The sequence below is a fragment of the Podarcis vaucheri genome (assembly GCF_965113315.1).
Source record: "Podarcis vaucheri genome assembly, chromosome: 16".
Taxonomy (NCBI): Eukaryota; Metazoa; Chordata; class Lepidosauria; order Squamata; family Lacertidae; genus Podarcis; species Podarcis vaucheri.
Genome location: NC_138754.1, coordinates 19,595,786 through 19,615,090, shown reverse-complemented (window position 1 = coordinate 19,615,090; position 19,305 = coordinate 19,595,786). Strand labels below are relative to the sequence as shown.

Genomic DNA, 19,305 nt, shown 5'->3' with positions numbered 1-19,305 from the left:
TGCGAAAGTTGACAGGAATGCGGCTCCTCACTTCGGTTTTCCTGCCTGCAGCTTACAAGCCCTGTGACCCCCACCTTGTCGAAGAGCGCGTGGCAACACTGGACCGCTGCTATCGGGAGCTGGTGGCGTTGGCAGCGCAAAGGCGTGCCAAACTGGAAGAGTCGCGCCGCCTTTGGAAGTTCTTCTGGGACATGGGCGAGGAGGAGGCCTGGATCCGGGAGCAGAGCCAGATCCTGTCGTCGGGCGACTTTGGCAAGGACCTGACGAGTGTGCTGCGCCTGACCAGCAAGCATAATGCCTTCCGCGATGAGATGAGCGGCCGTGCTGGCCCGCTGCAGCAGAGCATAGCCGAAGGCCGCCAGCTGGTTGCCGAGGGCCACTTTGGGGCTGCCGAGGTGGCCGAACGGATCCGGGAAATCGAGGAGCAGTGGGATCAGCTGGAGGCGCTGTCCCGAGAGCGGGAGCAGCGCCTTCTCCAGGCCTCCAATCTCTACCAGTTCCAGGCAGACGCCAATGACATGGAGGCCTGGTTGCTGGATGCGCTGCGCTTGGTGTCCAGCTCTGAGGTGGGCCATGATGAGTACTCCACCCAGAGCCTGGTGAAGAAGCACAAGGATGTGGAGGAGGAGATCCACAACCACCGCCCTGCCCTCGACGCCCTCCACGAGCAGGCCCGGAGCCTGCCCCCTGCCTTTGCCCATGCCCCTGAGGTGGACGGGCGGCTCCCTGCACTGGAGCAGCGCTACGAGGAACTGGTTGCGCTCGCCGAGCATCGCAAGCAAGCCCTGCAGGACGCTCTCAACCTTTACAAGATGTTCAGCGAGGCGGATGCGTGTGGGCTCTGGATTGGGGAGAGGGAGTACTGGATCGAAACGATGGATGTCCCTGAGAAGTTGGAAGACCTTGAAGTGGTTCAGCAAAGGTGAGTAGGTTCAACCAGCAGCCACCTTGTTCCCCCTTCTAGCCCAGGAGTGGGGGGTCGGTGGGTGGGTTCTTCAAAGTAAATACTTCATATTGTTTGCAGTTAAATACTTAATATTGTTTGCAGTTAAACTCTGTCAGGCCTAGGGAACATCCAGTCCGTGGGTTTAAGTAGAGCCAGCACGAGCCCTTGTTTGGCCCATGAGGCCCATTCTCCAAATCACAGCCACCTGTCTGACACCTGACATCATACATGACATCACAGTACTATATGACATCATAGCATTACGTATCGTGTCATATGTGACTCCATTCGTTTTAAGCACTGTTACACCATTTTAGCAGACGCTGAGAATCCTGAGGACCGTAGTTTGTTAAGGGTGCTGATCTCACAGAGTTCCCAGCATCCTTAACTGACTACAGTTCCCAGGATTCCCCCATGATGGTTAAAATGATTAAAGTAGTGCTTTAAATGTATTGTGTGGTCGTGAGAGAGTGGAGACCCATGTTCAGAGCCCTACATGTCCCTGAATCTTATTGGGTGACCTTGCGCCAGGTTGCTCTTGTCTCTCGGGCTAACCTACCTCAAAGGGTTGATGTGAGGATAAAATGGGTGTGGTCACCATGTACTCTGCCTTGACCTTCCTTGGGCGGAGCTGGGGGGGGGAGAAGATGAAATGTAAATGCATTTAATTAATAAATTAATCCAATCTCTCGCCCACTTCTCATTCGGTCCTTGTTGTCTCAGGTTTGAGACTCTGGAACCAGAGATGAATAACCTGGCCTCCCGCATTGCAGCAGTGAATGAGATTGCGAGCCGGCTTCTGGGAACTGACCACAGGAACAAGGACAGCATCCAGGCCACTCAGGAACAGCTCAATGCCAGGTGGGGATCTAGAAGAGAGTGTGTGTGTGTGTGTGTGTGTGTGTGAACGAACAGGGAGATGGTGCAATGGTTTGAGTGATTGACAAGCCTGACCCAAGAAATCTGAAAGATCACCTCCTTCCCTACAGACCTTCTCAGGTGTTAAGACTGGTAGTGAGGGCCTTCTGAAGTGTGATTTGTGTATGTGACGGCCCCCAAACTAAAATTCTTTTCCTGCAGAGCTGTATCTGGCACCTTCATTGTATAGTTCTTGTCATATGCTCCTTACCTGAGATTTTATAGGGACGTGGGTTGCACTGTGGTCTAAACCACTGAGCCTCCTGCGCTTGCTGATTGGAAGGTTGGCAGTTCAAATCCACCTGACGAGGTGAGATCCTGTTGCTCTGTCCTAGCTTCTGCCAACCTAGCAGTTGGAAGGCACGCCAGTGCAAGTAGTTAAATAGGTACCAGTGTGGCAAGAAGGTAAATGACATTTCCTTGCGCTCTGGCTTCTGTCATGGTGTTCTGTTGTGCCAGAAGCAGTTTAGTCATGATGACCACATGACCCGGAAAGCTGTGGACAAATGCTGGCTCCCTCAGCTCCCTTATCTCCCTCAGAGATAAGCGCCCCACCCCATAGTCGCCTTTGACTAGACCTTTTTACCCCCCCCTTTTTTTAACCTGAGATAAGTTTTTAGGACCACCTTATTCTTTCATTTGTAAAAAGTTGTGACCTGCCTATTGAAAGGTGGGTATGAGGGTATGAGATCTAAAGAACAACATAGTTTTGTAGAAAGTAGCTGACATTCGATTATTTCATTTTATTTTTGAAAACAATACGTAATCGTCCATATATCAATAATTTTAAGTATTATATGCATAAAGTTCCTATTGGGAATATAAATTAACAATTTATCATGCATGAGAAAATCTAATAATAATAATAATAATAATAATAGAAAGAAAGAAATAATATAAGAAAGAAATAACAGTGACTATGAAATATACCTAATGACATGTGGTTTTGCATTATCTTGTACTTTCTGGTGGGTTGGGTGGACACCTGAACAATGTGGTTGGGGCGGCTGCTGGCGGGAAAGGGGAATCACTCAACCTCAGCCTTAGATCCTAAAGTTTAAGGAAGTTTGTTGAAGGAAAGCTTATCCTCCTCCACCTGCACCCTATCATCTCACATTGTTCTGGAGGGTCCCTGACCAACCCCCCTCCCGAAAGGCTTTTTGGGGTTGAAGTGGCTGCAGGGGGTAAAAGGGAACGATAAGTTTTCATTCCATTGACTTCTGTAAGCTAACTTAGGGTCCAAACCAGTAGCTATCCATTTCCTGCCTTTTCATGACATCGTATTTAGCTCCCTGAGGCAACTGCTCTCTCACTTTGACTAAGGCTGGGGGTGAGGACTAGATCTGTGGGCCAGATCCTTACTTCCCCTGTGAGCCAACTTTGACCTGCCCACCTGACAAAAGAGGAGGCTGGATTCCTCACATGAGCCAGAGGTTCCCCACCACTGGGCCCTGGACCTGAGTGGGAAATGAAGATCAAATGTTGTCTTTCAATATACGAGTTTCACATTAAAAATGGAGGTGGCAGCCACGGTAGCGTTGAACTGGATCTCCCCTCCTTCCCCCTTCTCTCAGGTGGCAGCAGTTCCAAGCCTTGGCCAGCCGCAAGAAGGATGCGTTGACCTCGGCTCTCAGCATCCAGAATTACTACTTGGAGTGCAATGAGACCAAGGCTTGGATGCGGGAGAAAACCAAAGTGATCGAGTCCACCCAAGGCTTGGGCAACGACCTGGCAGGGGTCATGGCCCTGCAGCGCAAGCTGGCGGGCATGGAGCGGGACCTGGAGGCCATCCAGGGCAAAGTGCGGGACTTGCGGGAGGAGGCCACCCGCCTGGCGGACCAGCACCCGGAGCAGGCTCCTGCCATTTTGGACCGCTTGTCCGAAGTTGACGGGACCTGGGACGAGCTACGGGGGACCATGCGCCGACGAGAGGAGTCCCTGGGAGAAGCCAGCAAGCTTCAGGGATTCTTGCGGGACTTGGACGACTTCCAGGCGTGGCTTCTGCGCACCCAGACGGCCATCGCTTCGGAAGACGTGCCGGCCACCCTGCCAGAGGCAGAGCGCTTGCTGAACCAGCATGAGACCATCCGGAACGAGGTGGAGCACTACAGGGGCGACTACCGGCGTTTGCGGGCCATGGGGGAGGAGGTGACGCAAGGCCACACCGATGCCCAGCACATGTTCCTGCAGCAGCGCCTCCAGGCCCTTGACACTGGCTGGAATGAGCTGGACCAGATGTGGGAGAACCGGCACCAGCTGCTCTCCCAAGCCTACAGCTTCCAGATCTTCCTGAGGGACACCAAGCAGGTGGAAGGGGTGCTCAGCAACCAGGTAAGGCACAGTTGGGGCCCACAGCCTTGGGGGCCACATGTGGCCCTCCAGAATCCCTCTAAGCAATGGGTAGGCAAACTAAGGCCCAGGGGCTGGATCTGGCCCAATCGCCTTCTAAATCTGGCTTGCAGACGGTCCGGGAATCAGTGTTTTTTACATGAGTAAAATGTGCCCTTTTATTTAAAATGCATCTCTGGGTTATTTGTGGGCCATAGGAATTGGTTCTTTTTTCTTTTCAAAATATAATCTGGCCCCCAACAAGGTCTGAGGGACAGTGGACCAGGCCCCTCCTGAAAAAGTTTGCTGACCCCTGCTCTAAGCCGCCATCTCTCTCCCCGGGTCACACCCCTCAGTGGCCAGTTTTTTTACCCTTTATGGCTTTTTTTGGTTGACTGGAATGCGTCTTTGGACTCTGATAATGCCTCCTCTTTGCCTGGATCAGTGTTTCCCAAACTTGGGTCTCCAGCTGTTTTTGGACTACAACTCCCATCATCCCTAGCTAGCAGGATCAGTGGTCAGGGATGGTGGGGTTTGTAGTCCAAAAACAGCTGGAGACTCAAGTTTGGGAAACATTCGCCTGGATGGAGCAGGGAGAGGGTGTGTGAGTGTGTGTAGAAACTACAACTTTTACCTTTGTTGCTCTACCCACTTTTGCCTTTGGCCCCGCCTACCGCTGGCATGTGGTCCCCCTAGAAGGAAATGAGGCTCTAGGGCTGGTAAAGCCTTCCCTACCCCTGAGGTGTAAAGGGTTGTAGGAACAACGATGGTGCCAGCATTGACCCATAACCTTGCAGTGCCAGAAGTTTGGTACCTACTTGGGACGTGAACAGTGGTTGAGTAGGCAGGGCTTTTTCCCCCCAGCTGGAACTTGCCAGAACTCAGTTCTGTCACCTTTCAGGTGGGGGCGCCATTGCCATTCTAAGAGAATGAGGGAGGTGTTCATGGTGAGTCCCGGAACCTTTTTTATTAAGAAAAATAGCACTGCAGTTATTGCCCTAAAGGAGAAAATGCAAGTGGCTACCTTGCATTCTGCGGATTTGAGGAGAAGAGAGATTGGAAGACGATGTTGCTTCATCCACATTTTTTAAGTGAACCACTTTGATTGGCAGAACCAGTGCTGTTCCAGGTGCCGTGTAATACTTCTTCTGCATTTGTAAGAAATTGATCTTTTAGTGTGGCAACAGCCACACTTTGCAACTCCCTGCCTATTGACATTTATTTCTGTTGAAGACCTTTTTTATTTAGGCATGTAGAATATTGACACATGTTTAAATGATCTCTGATTGTTGATTTTCATTATTTTTTGAATGTTTTAAACAACTGTTTTTTACTGATATTTTTAAAATTCTTTTTGTAAACCACTTTGAGGTTTCCCCCCTCCTACAGTCAAGCGGTATATAAATTTTATAAAATAATGAAATAAACAATTAGGCTCACAGCCTAAAAGTCCCCCACTTCGACTCCAGGGCTTATGCAGTCTCCATTTTTCGTCTCTCCTTATCCAGGGTGTTCTCTGATAATGCTTTCTTGGGATGATCAACACTTTTCTTTTTTGGATAGGAATATGTGCTGACTCACACAAGCATGCCCAGCTCCCTCCAAGCTGCTGAGGCTGCCATTAAAAAACATGAGGATTTCATGACCACCATGGAGGCCAACGGGGAGAAGATCAAGGGGCTGGTGGACTCTGGCCGGAAGCTTATCATGGAGGACGGGCTCCACTCTGACAAGATCCAGGAGAAGGTCAATTCCATTGACAGCAGGTGAGGGGGATTACTCTGTGCGGAAACGCTGGTAGCGGTAATCTGATTTGGAAAAGGGAGCACGATCTAGCAACTTGGAGCAGGTAATGGGCAGAAGGTTGATGAGGAAGATCTTTGGGTTATTTGCAGTAGATATAGGGAAGAGTTTCCTTTTTTTAAAAAAAAATATTTATTAAAAGTTTCAGAATCACAGAAAAGAAGAAAAAATAGGAAACAACACCACAATACATAAAAAGAAGGGAAAAAAACAAAGCATAAAACCAATACAACAATACAGCAAAAAACAAAACACAAATCCCATATTACGTATCTTTAACTTCCATTTGCTTGTTTCATTGACCTCCTCACACCTCCCTTTTTGTATTCTAGTCTAATTAGTTATTTCAGCAAATTCTTTCCATCTTTCTCAATTTTTATTGAATAATTTATCTTAAAAATTTAACCTATTAATTAACTCAACAAATCCTTTCCATCTTTCTCCATATTCTGTTATTCAAATTGCCTTGATTTATTTAACCTTATCTTACCGTAAAATACCTTAGAGCTTGAAACTTAATACTCAATTATACATGACAAGGTGCCCCATGATATTCTTGTAAAGAAGCTGGTAAAATGCGGTCTTGACTATGCTACCACTCAGTGGATTTGTAACTGGCTGACTGACCGAACCCAAAGGGTGCTCATCAATGGTTCCTCTTCATCCTGGAGAAGAGTGACTAGTGGGGTGCCACAGGGTTCTGTCTTGGGCCCGGTCTTATTCAACATCTTTATCAACGACTTGGATGATGGACTCAAGGGCATCCTGATCAAATTTGCAGATGACACCAAACTGGGAGGGGTGGCTAACACCCCAGAGGACAGGATCACACTTCAAAACGACCTTGACAGATTAGAGAACTGGGCAAAAAAAACAAGATGAATTTTAACAGGGATAAATGTAAAGTATTGCACTTGGGCAAAAAAAATGAGAGGCACAAATACAAGATGGCTGACACCTGGCTTGAGAGCAGTACATGTGAAAAGGATCTAGGAGTCTTGGTTGACCACAAACTTGACATGAGCCAACAGTGTGACGCGGCAGCTAAAAAAGCCAATGCAATTCTGGGCTGCATCAATAGGAGTATAGCATCTAGATCAAGGGAAGTAATAGTGCCACTGTATTCTGCTCTGGTCAGACCACACCTGGAGTACTGTGTCCAGTTCTGGGCACCACAATTCAAGAAGGACACTGACAAACTGGAACGTGTCCAGAAGAGGGCAACCAAAATGGTCAAAGGCCTGGAAACGATGCCTTATGAGGAACGGCTAAGGGAGCTGGGCATGTTTAGCCTGGAGAAGAGGAGGTTAAGGGGTGATATGATAGCCATGTTCAAATATATAAAAGGATGTCACATAGAGGAGGGAGAAAGGTTGTTTTCTACTGCTCCAGAGAAGCGGACACGGAGCAATGGATCCAAACTACAAGAAAGAAGATTCCACCTAAACATTAGGAAGAACTTCCTGACAGTAAGAGCTGTTCGACAGTGGAATTTGCTGCCAAGGAGTGTGGTGGAGTCTCCTACTTTGGAGGTCTTTAAGCAGAGGCTTGACAACCATATGTCAGGAGTGCTCTGATGGTGTTTCCTGCTTGGCAGGGGGTTGGACTCGATGGCCCTTGTGGTCTCTTCCAACTCTATGATTCTATGATTCTATGATTCCTCTCCCAGGAAAACGGCTGTGGGCAGTATTGCCAAGCAGCTCCTTCTGGTTACTTTACGCCTTGTCTTCCCTCTCTCTTCCAGGCATAGGAAAAACCAGCAGGCAGCTCAGGACCTTCTGGCCCGCCTCCGTGACAATCGGGAACTGCAGCATTTTCTGCAAGACTGTCAAGAGGTGAGCAGGATCGCCTTTGACAGATGATGGATGCCCAGCCAATGTGAATTTGATACAAGTTACATTTATTTCTGCGTTGAATTATAAACATAATATATGTCGGCCATGGCAGTTTAAAATGGTATCATCGTGCTCCAAATGTATGGTGTGTGATTGTGGCCATAGTGAGCTTGGGGTCAGCATGGGTCCCCCCAGCCAGAGAGTCATATTCCCCCACCACCATTTTAAAAAGGCAGAGCTCAGGATAGCCATATCCTTTCTCTGGGATCAGAGGCAGCAAGTCCCTGAATGCCAGTTGCTGGGGAACTTGAGTGGGAGGGGGCTAGTGGCCTTCATTTCCTTCTTGTTAACCTCCCAGGGACACCTAGTGGGGCAGTGGTGGGAAACAGGATGCCATGCTAGGCAAGTCTTCAATTGCATCATCTTATGGCTGGCTCTCCTGCCCACCTACATTGAGAACTGAGATCTATTTAGGGGAAAGTTCTTTAGCATTAGGTGTTCTTAGGGTTGTTGGTTCTCCTTAGGGGATCCTCACCCAATGATGCTCTCTTCCTGTCTTTCCTCCAGCTCACCCTGTGGATCAATGAGAAGATGCTGTCAGCTCAGGACATGTCGTATGATGAAGCCCGGAACCTCCACACCAAGTGGCAGAAGCACCAGGCCTTCATGGCCGAGCTGGCCTCCAACAAGGGCTGGCTGGAGAAGATCCAGAAGGTGGGTCTTCTTACCAAGCCCCGAGCTGGTGCTGAAACCTCCTTGCAGTGACGTTATCAGCCTTGGAAGCCCACTAATTAATAACAGACATGGCTGTGTAGAAATGCATGTTTTGCACATGCTCAGGGGAGCCCATTGTTTTCATGCCCCGGCTTCTTTATTAGAGTGGTGCTGGGGCCCTGAGCCTGCCTTAAAGCTTGGAGGCAATCTCTATTATTCCCATAGGTGGCTGTGGTTTCTTCGCTGGTAAGTTAAAGGAGCACTCCCTTTTTCACGTAAACAGGCTGAATCATAGCAGATGATGATGGGGGACCTGTAACAAAATGTTGCAGGGTGGAGTTTTCCTGCTGCTCAGGGGTCCAGTTAATCAGCTATGACCTGTTCCAGGATACCCCATTCCACCTTCACTCACGCTTTTCCATTCCGCCCCCTACAACATTTCCGTCAGCATCTGTGCCCTCCTTTTGGCAGGAGGGAGAGCAGCTGGTGGCCGAGAAGCCAGAGCTGGAGCCCGTGGTGAGGGCCAAGCTGGACAGCCTGCAGAAGCTCTGGGAGGAGCTGGAATCCAGCACCCAGAGCAAAGCTCAGTGCCTCTTTGACGCCAACCGCGCCGAGCTCTTCACTCAGAGCTGTTCCGCCATGGAGGCCTGGCTGAGCGGCCTTCAGGCCCAGCTGCACTCTGACGACTACGGGAAGGACTTAACCAGCGTCAACATTTTGCTCAAGAAACAGCAGGTGAGTGCGTGCTGTGCGGCAGGGGAGAAGGGCTTGGCTGTGGCTCTGATGAATTTCCACCTGCACCAAATGCCTCTTCGGAGGAAAGGGCCAAAATCTGCAGAAGCAGAAGCAGAGGGAGGCTGCTGGGATGAAGCGGTAATGATGTCGCAGGCATTTGCAGAGCTGCAACACCTCGCGATCCTTTTGCATTCCTGACACCTTCTTTCTCCACTCCCAGATGCTGGAAAACCAGATGGACGTGCGGGAGAAGGAGGTGGAGGGCCTCAAAGCCCAAGCGCTGGCCCTCAGCCCGGAGGACTCCAACACTGTGGAAGTGGATGGCAAACTGCAGGCAGTGGAAGACAGGTTTGCAGAGCTGCGGGCACCACTCAGGGAGCGCTGCGAGAAGCTGCTGGCCTCCAAGGAGGAGCACCAGTTCAACCGCGACCTGGAGGATGAAATTGTGAGTCAGAGGAGAGGGAGAGCCGCTGTGCTTATAAGCATTCCCTCACAAATGCAGGGTGGTGAATTTATTTGCACCTGTGCGATCTTCATGTGCAGTCAATAGTTTTCGCTTCTCCATAGCCTTTGAATTGCTTAACAAATTTTGTGGTTCTATATATTTTATGTTGTTGTGTCCTTTATCTTCATATATTGTATACCACCCTGGAATATATATATATTTAATTTAACTGGTGGGATATTATGTGTGTGATTTATTTATTTTAAATAACAACCCTCGCCCCCCGCCCCCAAATGGACAGTAAGATGACTCTTGCCCCGCTAAGTTTTTCTGCTATGGAGCCTCTTGGCATTTCTTAACCTTTTTCTCGCCTTGTGTCCTGCAGTTGTGGGTGAAGGAGCGGATGCCCATGGCAGTCTCCACTGACCATGGCAAAGATCTTCCCACTGTCCAACTACTGATCAAGAAAAACCAGGTAAGGCCTAGTTGGGTGTGGTGGTTTCTCTGTAGAGGCTTCCCCTTTGTGGAATGCTCTCCCCAGGGCCTGGCGCCTTCACTGTATATTTTTAGGCAGCAGGCAGAAATGTTCTTCTTCCACCAGGCCTTTGGCTGATGAATATTCTACAGCCTTTTAAATGTGCTTGTGGGAAGTGGGGGGGGGTTATTGTTTTGCTGTTTTGTTTAGCCCATTTCCTTGTTTTTGTCTTGTGTTTTATTCTGCAAAACTCCCCCCCACCCCAAGATCTTACGATAAAGTGTGGTATGTAAATCTTATAAAATAAATAAATAAGTAAAATAAGAAAGGGAGACAAACATCTCTTTCCACTTTCTCTGCACATCACCATACTGAATTTTACATGCCTTTGTCATGTCACACACACCCTTGCTCAAAAGAACGCCAAGATGAACCCTGCTGGATCGGGCCGAACACCCATCTAGCCCAGCTTCCTGTTCTCACAGTAGTGAACCAGGTACCCATCATGAGAAGCTTGCAAGCCCAACAAATGGCTTTCAGGGCACACTGCGTCCAGCGGCAGAGGGAGAACATAGCCATCAAGGCCAGTGGCCACTGATAGCCTTCTCTGCTCCAGGAATTTGACTAATCCTTTCCTAATGCTATCCGAGTCGGTGGCCATCGCTACCTCATTGGGGGGGGGGCGAATTCCAGAGTTTTAACCGTGCACTCTTCTTCTTCCCTCTTCCTGACACTTCCAGACCCTGCAGAAGGAGATCCAGGGCCACCAGCCACGAATCAATGACATCCTGGGGAGGTGGCAGGGGCTGGCATGCAGCGGCCTGGAAGCGGAGCTGCAGGGGCGTGTGGAGGCTTTGCAGGAGATGTGGCAGGAGCTGCAGAGCCAGGTGGAGCAGCGGCACGGGCGCCTGGAGCAAGCGCAGATGGCCCAACAGTTCTACTTCGATGTTGCAGAGGCCGAGGCCTGGATGGGCGAACAAGAGCTGCACATGATATTAGAGGAGAAGGCCAAGGTCTGTGGGTTTTTTTTGCCTGTGTTAATTCATAAACCCATTCTGTCCTATTTCTGCATTTTAAAAACCAAAACATGCAAAAGTACTCGTTCATTTAAAGGAGCATTTCTAGATGTATTTTAACTAAGAAACTTTTAAAAAATATATTTTTTGGAGCCCAAAACTGCATTGCAAAATTCTGATACACATAGTAGCTGAGGAAAGTGCAGATCATGCTGGTTCGTACTGGAATTCTCAAAATACTTAATTTCTCTAGCATTCTTTCCTGGGCCTTGCATTTCAGAAGAGCAGTGCCCTTCTTGCTAATCCTCGATTTGTGAGAATTCATTTGGTAGCATTCAAAAATGCACTCTGCAAATCCTCAAATCTCTTCTTTATCGCAGCACACATTCCAAGGTTGCATGCTGAAAACTGGAGTGAGTGGGGGAGGGGAAAGCCTGAGAGCTGTGTTTAACTCCTCTCTCTCACTAGAGACAAATCCACTCTGGGGTTGTCCTTTATGATTAGTAAGAATATTTCTAGGAGTTGCCAGAAGTCACATTTCTCTCTGATTGAAAGTTCTGTCCCCTTTCAACCCCAGATATACACAGGCTGGTTGCAGTTGTTCAGCAGTGGGGAGAAAGGTACTCTGCACAGTCCCACATGAACCCTTCTTTCACATAAACATTTTGGGACTGAATCCTGATGTGGAATAACAGGTCTCAATCCTAGTTCAAATTTTAATGTCGCCTACCCCATCCTCTTTACCCCTGCTTCTGTTTCTGAAAGGGTGGGAGGAAGCAAACAAACAAACAAACAAACAAACAAACAAACAAACAGGAACACACTTCTTTCTTTTCACCAGGATGAACTGATTGCTCAGGCCATGGTGAAAAAACATCTGGTGATGGAGCAGGCTCTGGAAGACTATGCCCAGACCATCCACCAGCTCTCCATCCAGAGCCGCGATATGGTAAACAACGGGCATCCCGAGAGGTAAGGAAGCCCTCCATTCCCCTACCAAGACAGTTGGGGAGCCTCTCCCCACATGCCCCATCAAGTTCCCTGCTGTGGCTCAAGTCCTGTTTTGGATGTCATTATACCCCTCTTTCTCCTGGATATCTCAGGGCATGCACCTGTTGTGTGAATCCGTTTACCAGCTTATTACACCACTCATTTGTGGGGGAGAAGCCAATCAGGGATCCCGGGATTCCATGCAAAACGATGACAGCTGTTGGGCCAGCCAGCACTTGCCAGGGCTTTTGAGGCCTGATCTCCTTGTCCCCAGTCCTGTTGGGATGTCATTCCTCTTAGAGGTCTCAGGGCATGCACCAGTTTACCAGCTTATTGCACCACTCTTTTGTAGGGGTGGAAGCCAATCAGAGAGCCTGGGGTTCCATGCAAAATGACGACAGTTGGTGGGCCAGCCAGCACTGGTCAGGGCTTTGGAGACCTGAATTCCTTGGCATCCGTGGATGATGTCTCTCCCTCTCTCTTTCCCTTTCCTGCAGTGAACGGATCAATCTCCGGCAGGGCCAAGTGGACAAGCTCTATGCCAGCCTGAAGGACTTGGCTGAGGAGCGCCGGGCCAAGCTGCAGGAACAGCTCCGCCTCTGCCAGCTGAAGAGGGAAGTGGACGACCTTGAACAGTGGATCTCGGAGCGCGAGGTGGTGGCTGCTTCTCATGAGCTTGGACAGGACTATGAACATGTCACGGTGGGTCTCGCCCTCCCAAGGCATCCCTAACATACCCAGAGGCAGGAAGCACCTCTCCAGAGCTCTATACCTCCTTCACTGAGGTGGCTGAAGGGTGAACAGGGAACCCAAGTGATCCTAGTTCTGCACCAGGAAACCCCATATCAATGGTGCATTATTTGCCCTTTTGCATGCATAGCAGGTTCTCTTCCACTGAGCTACACCCCTTCCCAGTAAGATTCCAGTCGTTGTGGTTCTGAATAAAGGGCTGATTTAAATAGGAACATAGGGAACTGCCTGCTGTGGAGTCAGATTATTTGTCCAACTATCCACTGTTGTGTCTTCTGATAGCAACTCTCCAAGGTCTCAGATAGAGAAAAGTCTCTGATCCCCTACTTCTTGTGATCATTTTAATTGGACATATCTTGAACTGAACCAGGAACCTTCTGTGTGCAAAGCGGGTGCTCTACCTCTGTGCTATTATCCCTCTGCCTTTTTTGCCCCTTTGCTCTTCACACTTGTTTGTTTCCCACCATTGTGCCAGGAGCTGGAGTCAGGAGCAGGTCAGCAATAAAACACCCTGTGTCAGAGAATTCAGCTCTTTATTCAAAGAAACCAAAACAGTGCAGGCCTAGTGATCGCAGCAACTCTTTCTATCTAGTAGGTCTTGCCCCAGTGAGGCAATTGCCTTCATACTGCTTTCTAAGGCTGCTCCTCCCCTGGGTCCTTCCCTGGCAATCTGAGGCTCCCTTGTCTTGTCTCCCTTTGCTCCATCCTCTTCATTCCTCCTCTATGTTCTGGGAGACCAGGCGGGAGTGGAGCTGGTTGCAGCAAGAGGGGGAGATTCCCTGGCAGCCTGCATCATCTCTGCCTCTTGCCCCCCCCTGCTCTCCAGCCTCCACTTCTGCCTCTGATTCTGGACTGCTCTCGGCCACAGACTCTTCCTGCTCACCAAACCCAGCTACCTCTTCAGTTTCTGACACCTGCTCCTCCCAGTCTCCCACTTTTCCCTCTGACCACTCATCACTGTCCGACTACCAATCCCTTGGCTCTGAGCCTTCTTCCCCTGGGGTTCACAGGCGATCAAAGTCCTGGCTGGGGACGTCGGGACCGGGCGGCAAGATGGCGGGGTGGGAGCAGGAACAGGAGTCCAGAAGCCAGGAGTCAGGAAGCCAAGGGTCTGAGGGTCAGAGAGCCGGGAGTCAAGAAGCCAAGGGTCCTAGGGTCAGGAAGCAAGGAGTCAAAGAACCAAACGCAGCAAGGCAGGGAATGTGTTGTTGTGACAAAGAGCCGAAGGGAAAATGCTGACCTTGGATCCCTTTCCCGGCTCTTGCCACCAGGTGCTGTGAGTTACCAATCGGCCTCACTTTGCCTCTTCAGAACCAACTTAGGAAGGCCTCAGTCCTGCAGAGTCCTATGGGCCACTGGGCCTGGCTCCTGCATGCACACCTGACACAGCGCTCTCTTCTTCCCTACAGATGCTGCGGGACAAGTTCCGGGAATTCTCACGTGACACCAGCACTATTGGTCAGGAGCGGGTGGATGCAGTCAACCGGCTGGCGGACGAGATGATCTCTGCCGGTCACTCCGAAAACGCTACCATCGCCGAGTGGAAGGACAGCCTGAATGAGGCCTGGGCCGACCTCCTGGAACTCATTGACACCCGGAGCCAGATGCTGGCGGCGTCCTATGAGCTGCACCGTTTCTACCACGACGCCCGTGAGACCCTCAGCCAGGTCCAGAACAAGCAGAAGCAGCTGCCCGATGAAGTGGGCCGGGACCTCAACACGGCAGAGGCCATGCAGCGGATGCACAGCGCATACGAGCACGACATCCAGGCACTTAGTACCCAGGTGCACTTGGGGGACTGGGAAAGGGAATAAAATCAGTGCAAGGTCCAGACTCTGCCTACTGAGGGGGCAGAAGCCAAGCGGAGGAGCATCGGGAGAACAGTGGAGCAGTCTCCAATGAGCTTTTACGTTTTAATGCTTGTGTAACTTGTTTTTATATACTTGTAAACCACTATTCCTTTAAATTAGTTAACAAAAAAATCACATATCACTCAAAAATATTTTTTGGAACAACAACAACAAAATTGTTTATTGAGTAATTGCTAATTAGGAAATTACACATTTTAACCAAAAATCTGGAGATAAATTTGTACAAAGCAATTTGTACAAAAAAAAACCTTGTTTCTGCAAAAAAAAAGTCTCTCCTAACTCCAGTGGTCAAAATGCAAACATCAATTGCCCTGCCTTGATCAAGGGCCTCGGTGGGAGCACCTGGGACACTCTTGATAGTGAGGGACCCTGAATCACCTGTGGGTTGCTTGGCTTGGCAGGTGAAGCAGGTGCAGGACGATGCGGCGCGGCTGCAGAAGGCTTATGCCGGCGAGAAGGCAGACGATATCCGGAGGCATGAGCAGTCTGTTAGTGAAGCTTGGTCTGACCTGCTCAGCAGCAGCAGCGGCCGCCGGCACCTCCTCCTTGACACTGTTGACAAGTTCCGCTTCTTCCGCATGGTGCGTGACCTCCTGCTGTGGATGGATGATGTCAACCTCCAGATAGATGCCCAGGAGAAGCCCAGGTAAGGGTCAATAGGAGCAGGTCTCCATAGGTGGCAGATCTAGTCCCTAACTCACCCAGGCCACATTCACATCATACATTTAAAACACTATGGTGCCACTTTAAGCAGTCATGGCTTCCCCCCAAAGAATTCTGGGAAGTGTAGTCCATTAAGGGTGCTGAGAGGTATTAGGATACCCCCATTTCCCTCTAAGAGGTCCCAGAGATCCCTGTGAAGACAGATTCTTTGTTAGAGTGGTTTCTCTAGGAATTGTAGCTCTGTGAGGGGAATAGGGGCTTCCTAACAACTCTCAGCACTCTGAAAAGCTCCCAGAATTCTTTGGGGGAAACTGTAAGTGTTTAAAGTAGTGTGAATGTGGCCATCCTTGGATGTGTCTTTGTGGAATGATGTGCTGGGACCAGACTGATCCTTTGGGTGTCTCGTCCTGCCCGCTCTCCAGCTCCCCACTTCTTGCTCTGCTTAAATGTGATTTCTAGGGGGAAAGCCTAGTAGCCAGCCTTTCCTACATTCCCCCACAGGGACGTCTCTGCAGCAGACTTGGTCATCAAGAACCACCAAGGGATCAAGGCCGAAGTTGAGGCCCGGACAGACAGCTTCAACGCCTGCATCGCCATTGGCAACGAGTTGTTGGCCAAAGGACACTATGCCTCTGACAAGGTGAGAAGGCCTCCCCTGAACTGATGCAGCTATTGCTTGTTTCGCAGGAAAGATGTACAGTCATACCTTGAGTTGAATGTGTCCGAGTTGCGCTCCGCAGCAACCCGGAAGTAATGGAGCGCGTTACTTCTGGATTTTGCTGCTCGTGCATGCGCAGACGCTCAAAATGACGTCACGCTCATGCGCGGAAGCGGCAAAACGTGGCACGCACAGATGCGCCATCGCGTCTTGTGTTCTGTTCGGGATGTGAACGGGACTCTGGAACAGATCTCGTACGCATCCCGAGGTACCACTGTACTGATTTTGGAATTATGCACTTTTTAAAGCTCAGGTATGGCTGTTGGGTTTTTTCAGTTTAAGATAGGCAAGGTAAGTCCCTCTTGCCTTTAAATTAAACAAAAAGAGCCTTATGAAGATGCAGCAAGAGACCAGGGTTCAGTTTTGGCATTCGCTGAGCCTGCACCACAGCTGGATGATAAGCTTTCCCTTCCTGAGATATTCTGCAGCCCCACAATCGTTAAAGATCAGGGATGTTTTTCCTCTATTGGCAGCTGCCTAGGTCAAGCTATTTGTCCATCTATCCCACCACTGTCTACCTCAGGCATAGGCAAACTCGGCTTTCCAGATGTTTTGGGACTTCAACTCCCATCATCCCTGACCACTGGTCCTGTTAGCTAGGGATGATAGGAGTTGTAGTCCCAAAACATATGGAGGGCCAAGTTTGCCTATGCCTGGTCTACCTGGAGATGCCATAAATTAACAAAGCTTTGCATGCAAAACAGGTGCTCAACCAATAAGCTCTAACCCTTCCCCTAGAAATAAAGTAGGATACTAGTCCTCATGGTAGAGAGTTGCACAGGTAAACCTATGTACAGCTTGTACATGCCCCAACGTTCAGATTAATTGGGACGACTCTGGATTACTATTTCCCCCCAGCTAAGCTCCCTCTGCATCTCTCTGCTTTTGTTTTGCTCAGATTGCAGAGAAGTTGACCCAGCTGCAGGACCGACGCAAGGAGATCAATGACAAATGGCGGGAGAAAATGGACTGGTTACAAATTGGTAAGTGGGTGAGGGTGTGGGGGCCTGAGGACTCGGGGAGTGGGGCTTCAGAGGGCTAGAGTTCATTTTGGGGCATGTGTGGCATGTGTGGATGAAGCACGCATTATCCCCACAACAACTTTTTCTGAGTAGGTTTTTCTGAGAGGTGGTTACTTTAAGCCAAGGGCACCAGCAGAACTTCATGGCTAAGCACAGGCCTCTGTGGTCCCAAGAGAGAGGTTCTGCTTCAGGCACCATTGCCATTGTAAGAGAACCAGGGAGATGTCCTTGGTCAGTTCTGGCACCTCTTTTTCTAGAAATATAGCACTGCTCACGAGGGAACGTGGCCCTCAGGCTGAAGAAGGTTCACCATCCCTGAACTAAAAGCAAGAACTTGAGGCTCAAGATTTGGGGTCCTCACCACTGACTACTCTCTCTCTCTCTTTCCTTTCATCCCTCCCTCTGCCCACAGTCATGGAGGTGCTGATGTTTGGGCGGGATGCTAGCATGGCGGAGGCCTGGCTCTCCAGCCAAGAGCCAATTGTGCGTTCTGCAGAGCTGGGTGGCAACGTGGACGAAGTGGAGAACCTCATCAAGCGCCACGAGGGCTTCCAGAAATCAGTTGCTGCCTGGGAGGAGCGCTTCCTGGCACTGGAGAAGCTCACGACGGTCAGTGGGTGAGATCAGGGAGGGCGGGGGGGTCAGGCGAATCCTTGGGAGGCTTGGGGGAAGTGCCCGAGTCAGCTGTTAGCCACTGCCCCTTGGCACCACATTACAGCAGCCTGGTTCTCAGACGTACATTTCCTCAGCATGAAGATTCTGCTTCCAGCAAACATCTCTTCCTAGGCCAATCCTCCATGAATTTGTCCAGTCCTTTTTGTTCTCCCAAAGGCCCATCTCACAATGAGGGCAATAAGGCGAAGGCAATTGCTTCCTGAATTCCTCAGCTCCAGACCCAGGGGTCAAATGCAGCCCTCCAGGCCTCTGTTTCTGGCTCTCACAACTTTTCCCAGGCCACATCCCCTCTCCAGCCCTACTGCACGCCCTGAATGTTTCTGCCTGTCTGGAACGCATCCTTGAACACCTCTTGTAGAAACTAGACTATTGTACAGAGGTAACATTTACGTTCATTGCTCTACCCAACCTTCTGACCCCTAGCATAAGGCCCTCAAAAAGTTGCCCATAAGAGAAGGTTCCTCACCCCTGATGTGTGGTCCTGCAGTAGGGTCTGCTGCTATGGACAGGCACCATGATCCAAAGGCAACCTCTGCTTTGGCCCTCTTCCTCTTCAAGGAAAGTGCCTCTAGCCAGGACTTGTGCCAGGCCTCCCCTTACGCAGAAAGATGTGGTTGCCTCAAGCGGCTGACTTCGTGTATTAAAAGTGCACCACCCATGTTAGGCAGGACTTTTTTTCCAGCCAGAACTCTCTGAGCTGGCATCCTAGCCCCCCTTCCAAAGTGGCTGAAGTTGAAGCACACCAGGCAGAGCACTTCCCCTTTGGCCTGTGTTCTCACAAATCACAACCCCCCACTTCCTTTTCTCTTCCATCTGTGTTGGGGCCTGCCAGCCCAAGCCTGATCCTGACATGGAGCCCATGATTTCTCTTCATGTTTTCTTAAAACTTCTGTCATGGCCAAACTAGACATCTCATAGAACAGAATCAGAGAATCGTAGAATCATAGAATCATAGAGTTGGAAGAGACCACAAGGGCCATCGAGTCCAACCCCCTGCCAAGCAGGAAACACCATCAGAGCACTCCTGACATATGGTTGTCAAGCCTCTGCTTAAAGACCTCCAAAGAAGGAGACCCCACCACACTCCTTGGCAGCAAATTCCACTGTCGAACAGCTCTTACTGTCAGGAAGTTCTTCCTAATGTTTAGGTGGAATCTTCTTTCTTGTAGTTTGGATCCATTGCTCCGTGTCCGCTGGAGCAGCAGAAAACAACCTTTCTCCCTCCTCTATGTGACATCCTTTTATATATTTGAACATGGCTATCATATCACCCCTTAACCTCCTCTTCTCCAGGCTAAACATGCCCAGCTCCCTTAGCCGTTCCTCATAAGGCATCGTTTCCAGGCCTTTGACCATTTTGGTTGCCCTCCTCTGGACACGTTCCAGTTTGTCAGTGTCCTT

General features: G+C 49.8%; 1 protein-coding gene across 1 annotated transcript in view; it reads left to right on the top strand.

Annotated features, from left to right (window-relative positions):
* The window catches only part of SPTBN2 (spectrin beta, non-erythrocytic 2), a 52,359-nt gene that overhangs the window by 23,853 nt on the left and 9,201 nt on the right, over positions 1 to 19,305 (top strand). Inside the window, exons 13-29 of the mRNA XM_082202872.1 lie at positions 52 to 922; positions 1,670 to 1,807; positions 3,439 to 4,195; positions 5,756 to 5,958; positions 7,740 to 7,830; positions 8,398 to 8,544; positions 9,016 to 9,279; positions 9,500 to 9,724; positions 10,110 to 10,199; positions 10,940 to 11,212; positions 12,057 to 12,187; positions 12,703 to 12,907; positions 14,365 to 14,739; positions 15,228 to 15,472; positions 15,991 to 16,129; positions 17,106 to 17,190; positions 17,642 to 17,838. Of these exons, the coding sequence (XP_082058998.1) occupies positions 52 to 922; positions 1,670 to 1,807; positions 3,439 to 4,195; positions 5,756 to 5,958; positions 7,740 to 7,830; positions 8,398 to 8,544; positions 9,016 to 9,279; positions 9,500 to 9,724; positions 10,110 to 10,199; positions 10,940 to 11,212; positions 12,057 to 12,187; positions 12,703 to 12,907; positions 14,365 to 14,739; positions 15,228 to 15,472; positions 15,991 to 16,129; positions 17,106 to 17,190; positions 17,642 to 17,838 (4,436 nt within the window). The remainder of the gene's footprint in view (positions 1 to 51; positions 923 to 1,669; positions 1,808 to 3,438; positions 4,196 to 5,755; positions 5,959 to 7,739; positions 7,831 to 8,397; positions 8,545 to 9,015; positions 9,280 to 9,499; positions 9,725 to 10,109; positions 10,200 to 10,939; positions 11,213 to 12,056; positions 12,188 to 12,702; positions 12,908 to 14,364; positions 14,740 to 15,227; positions 15,473 to 15,990; positions 16,130 to 17,105; positions 17,191 to 17,641; positions 17,839 to 19,305) is intronic.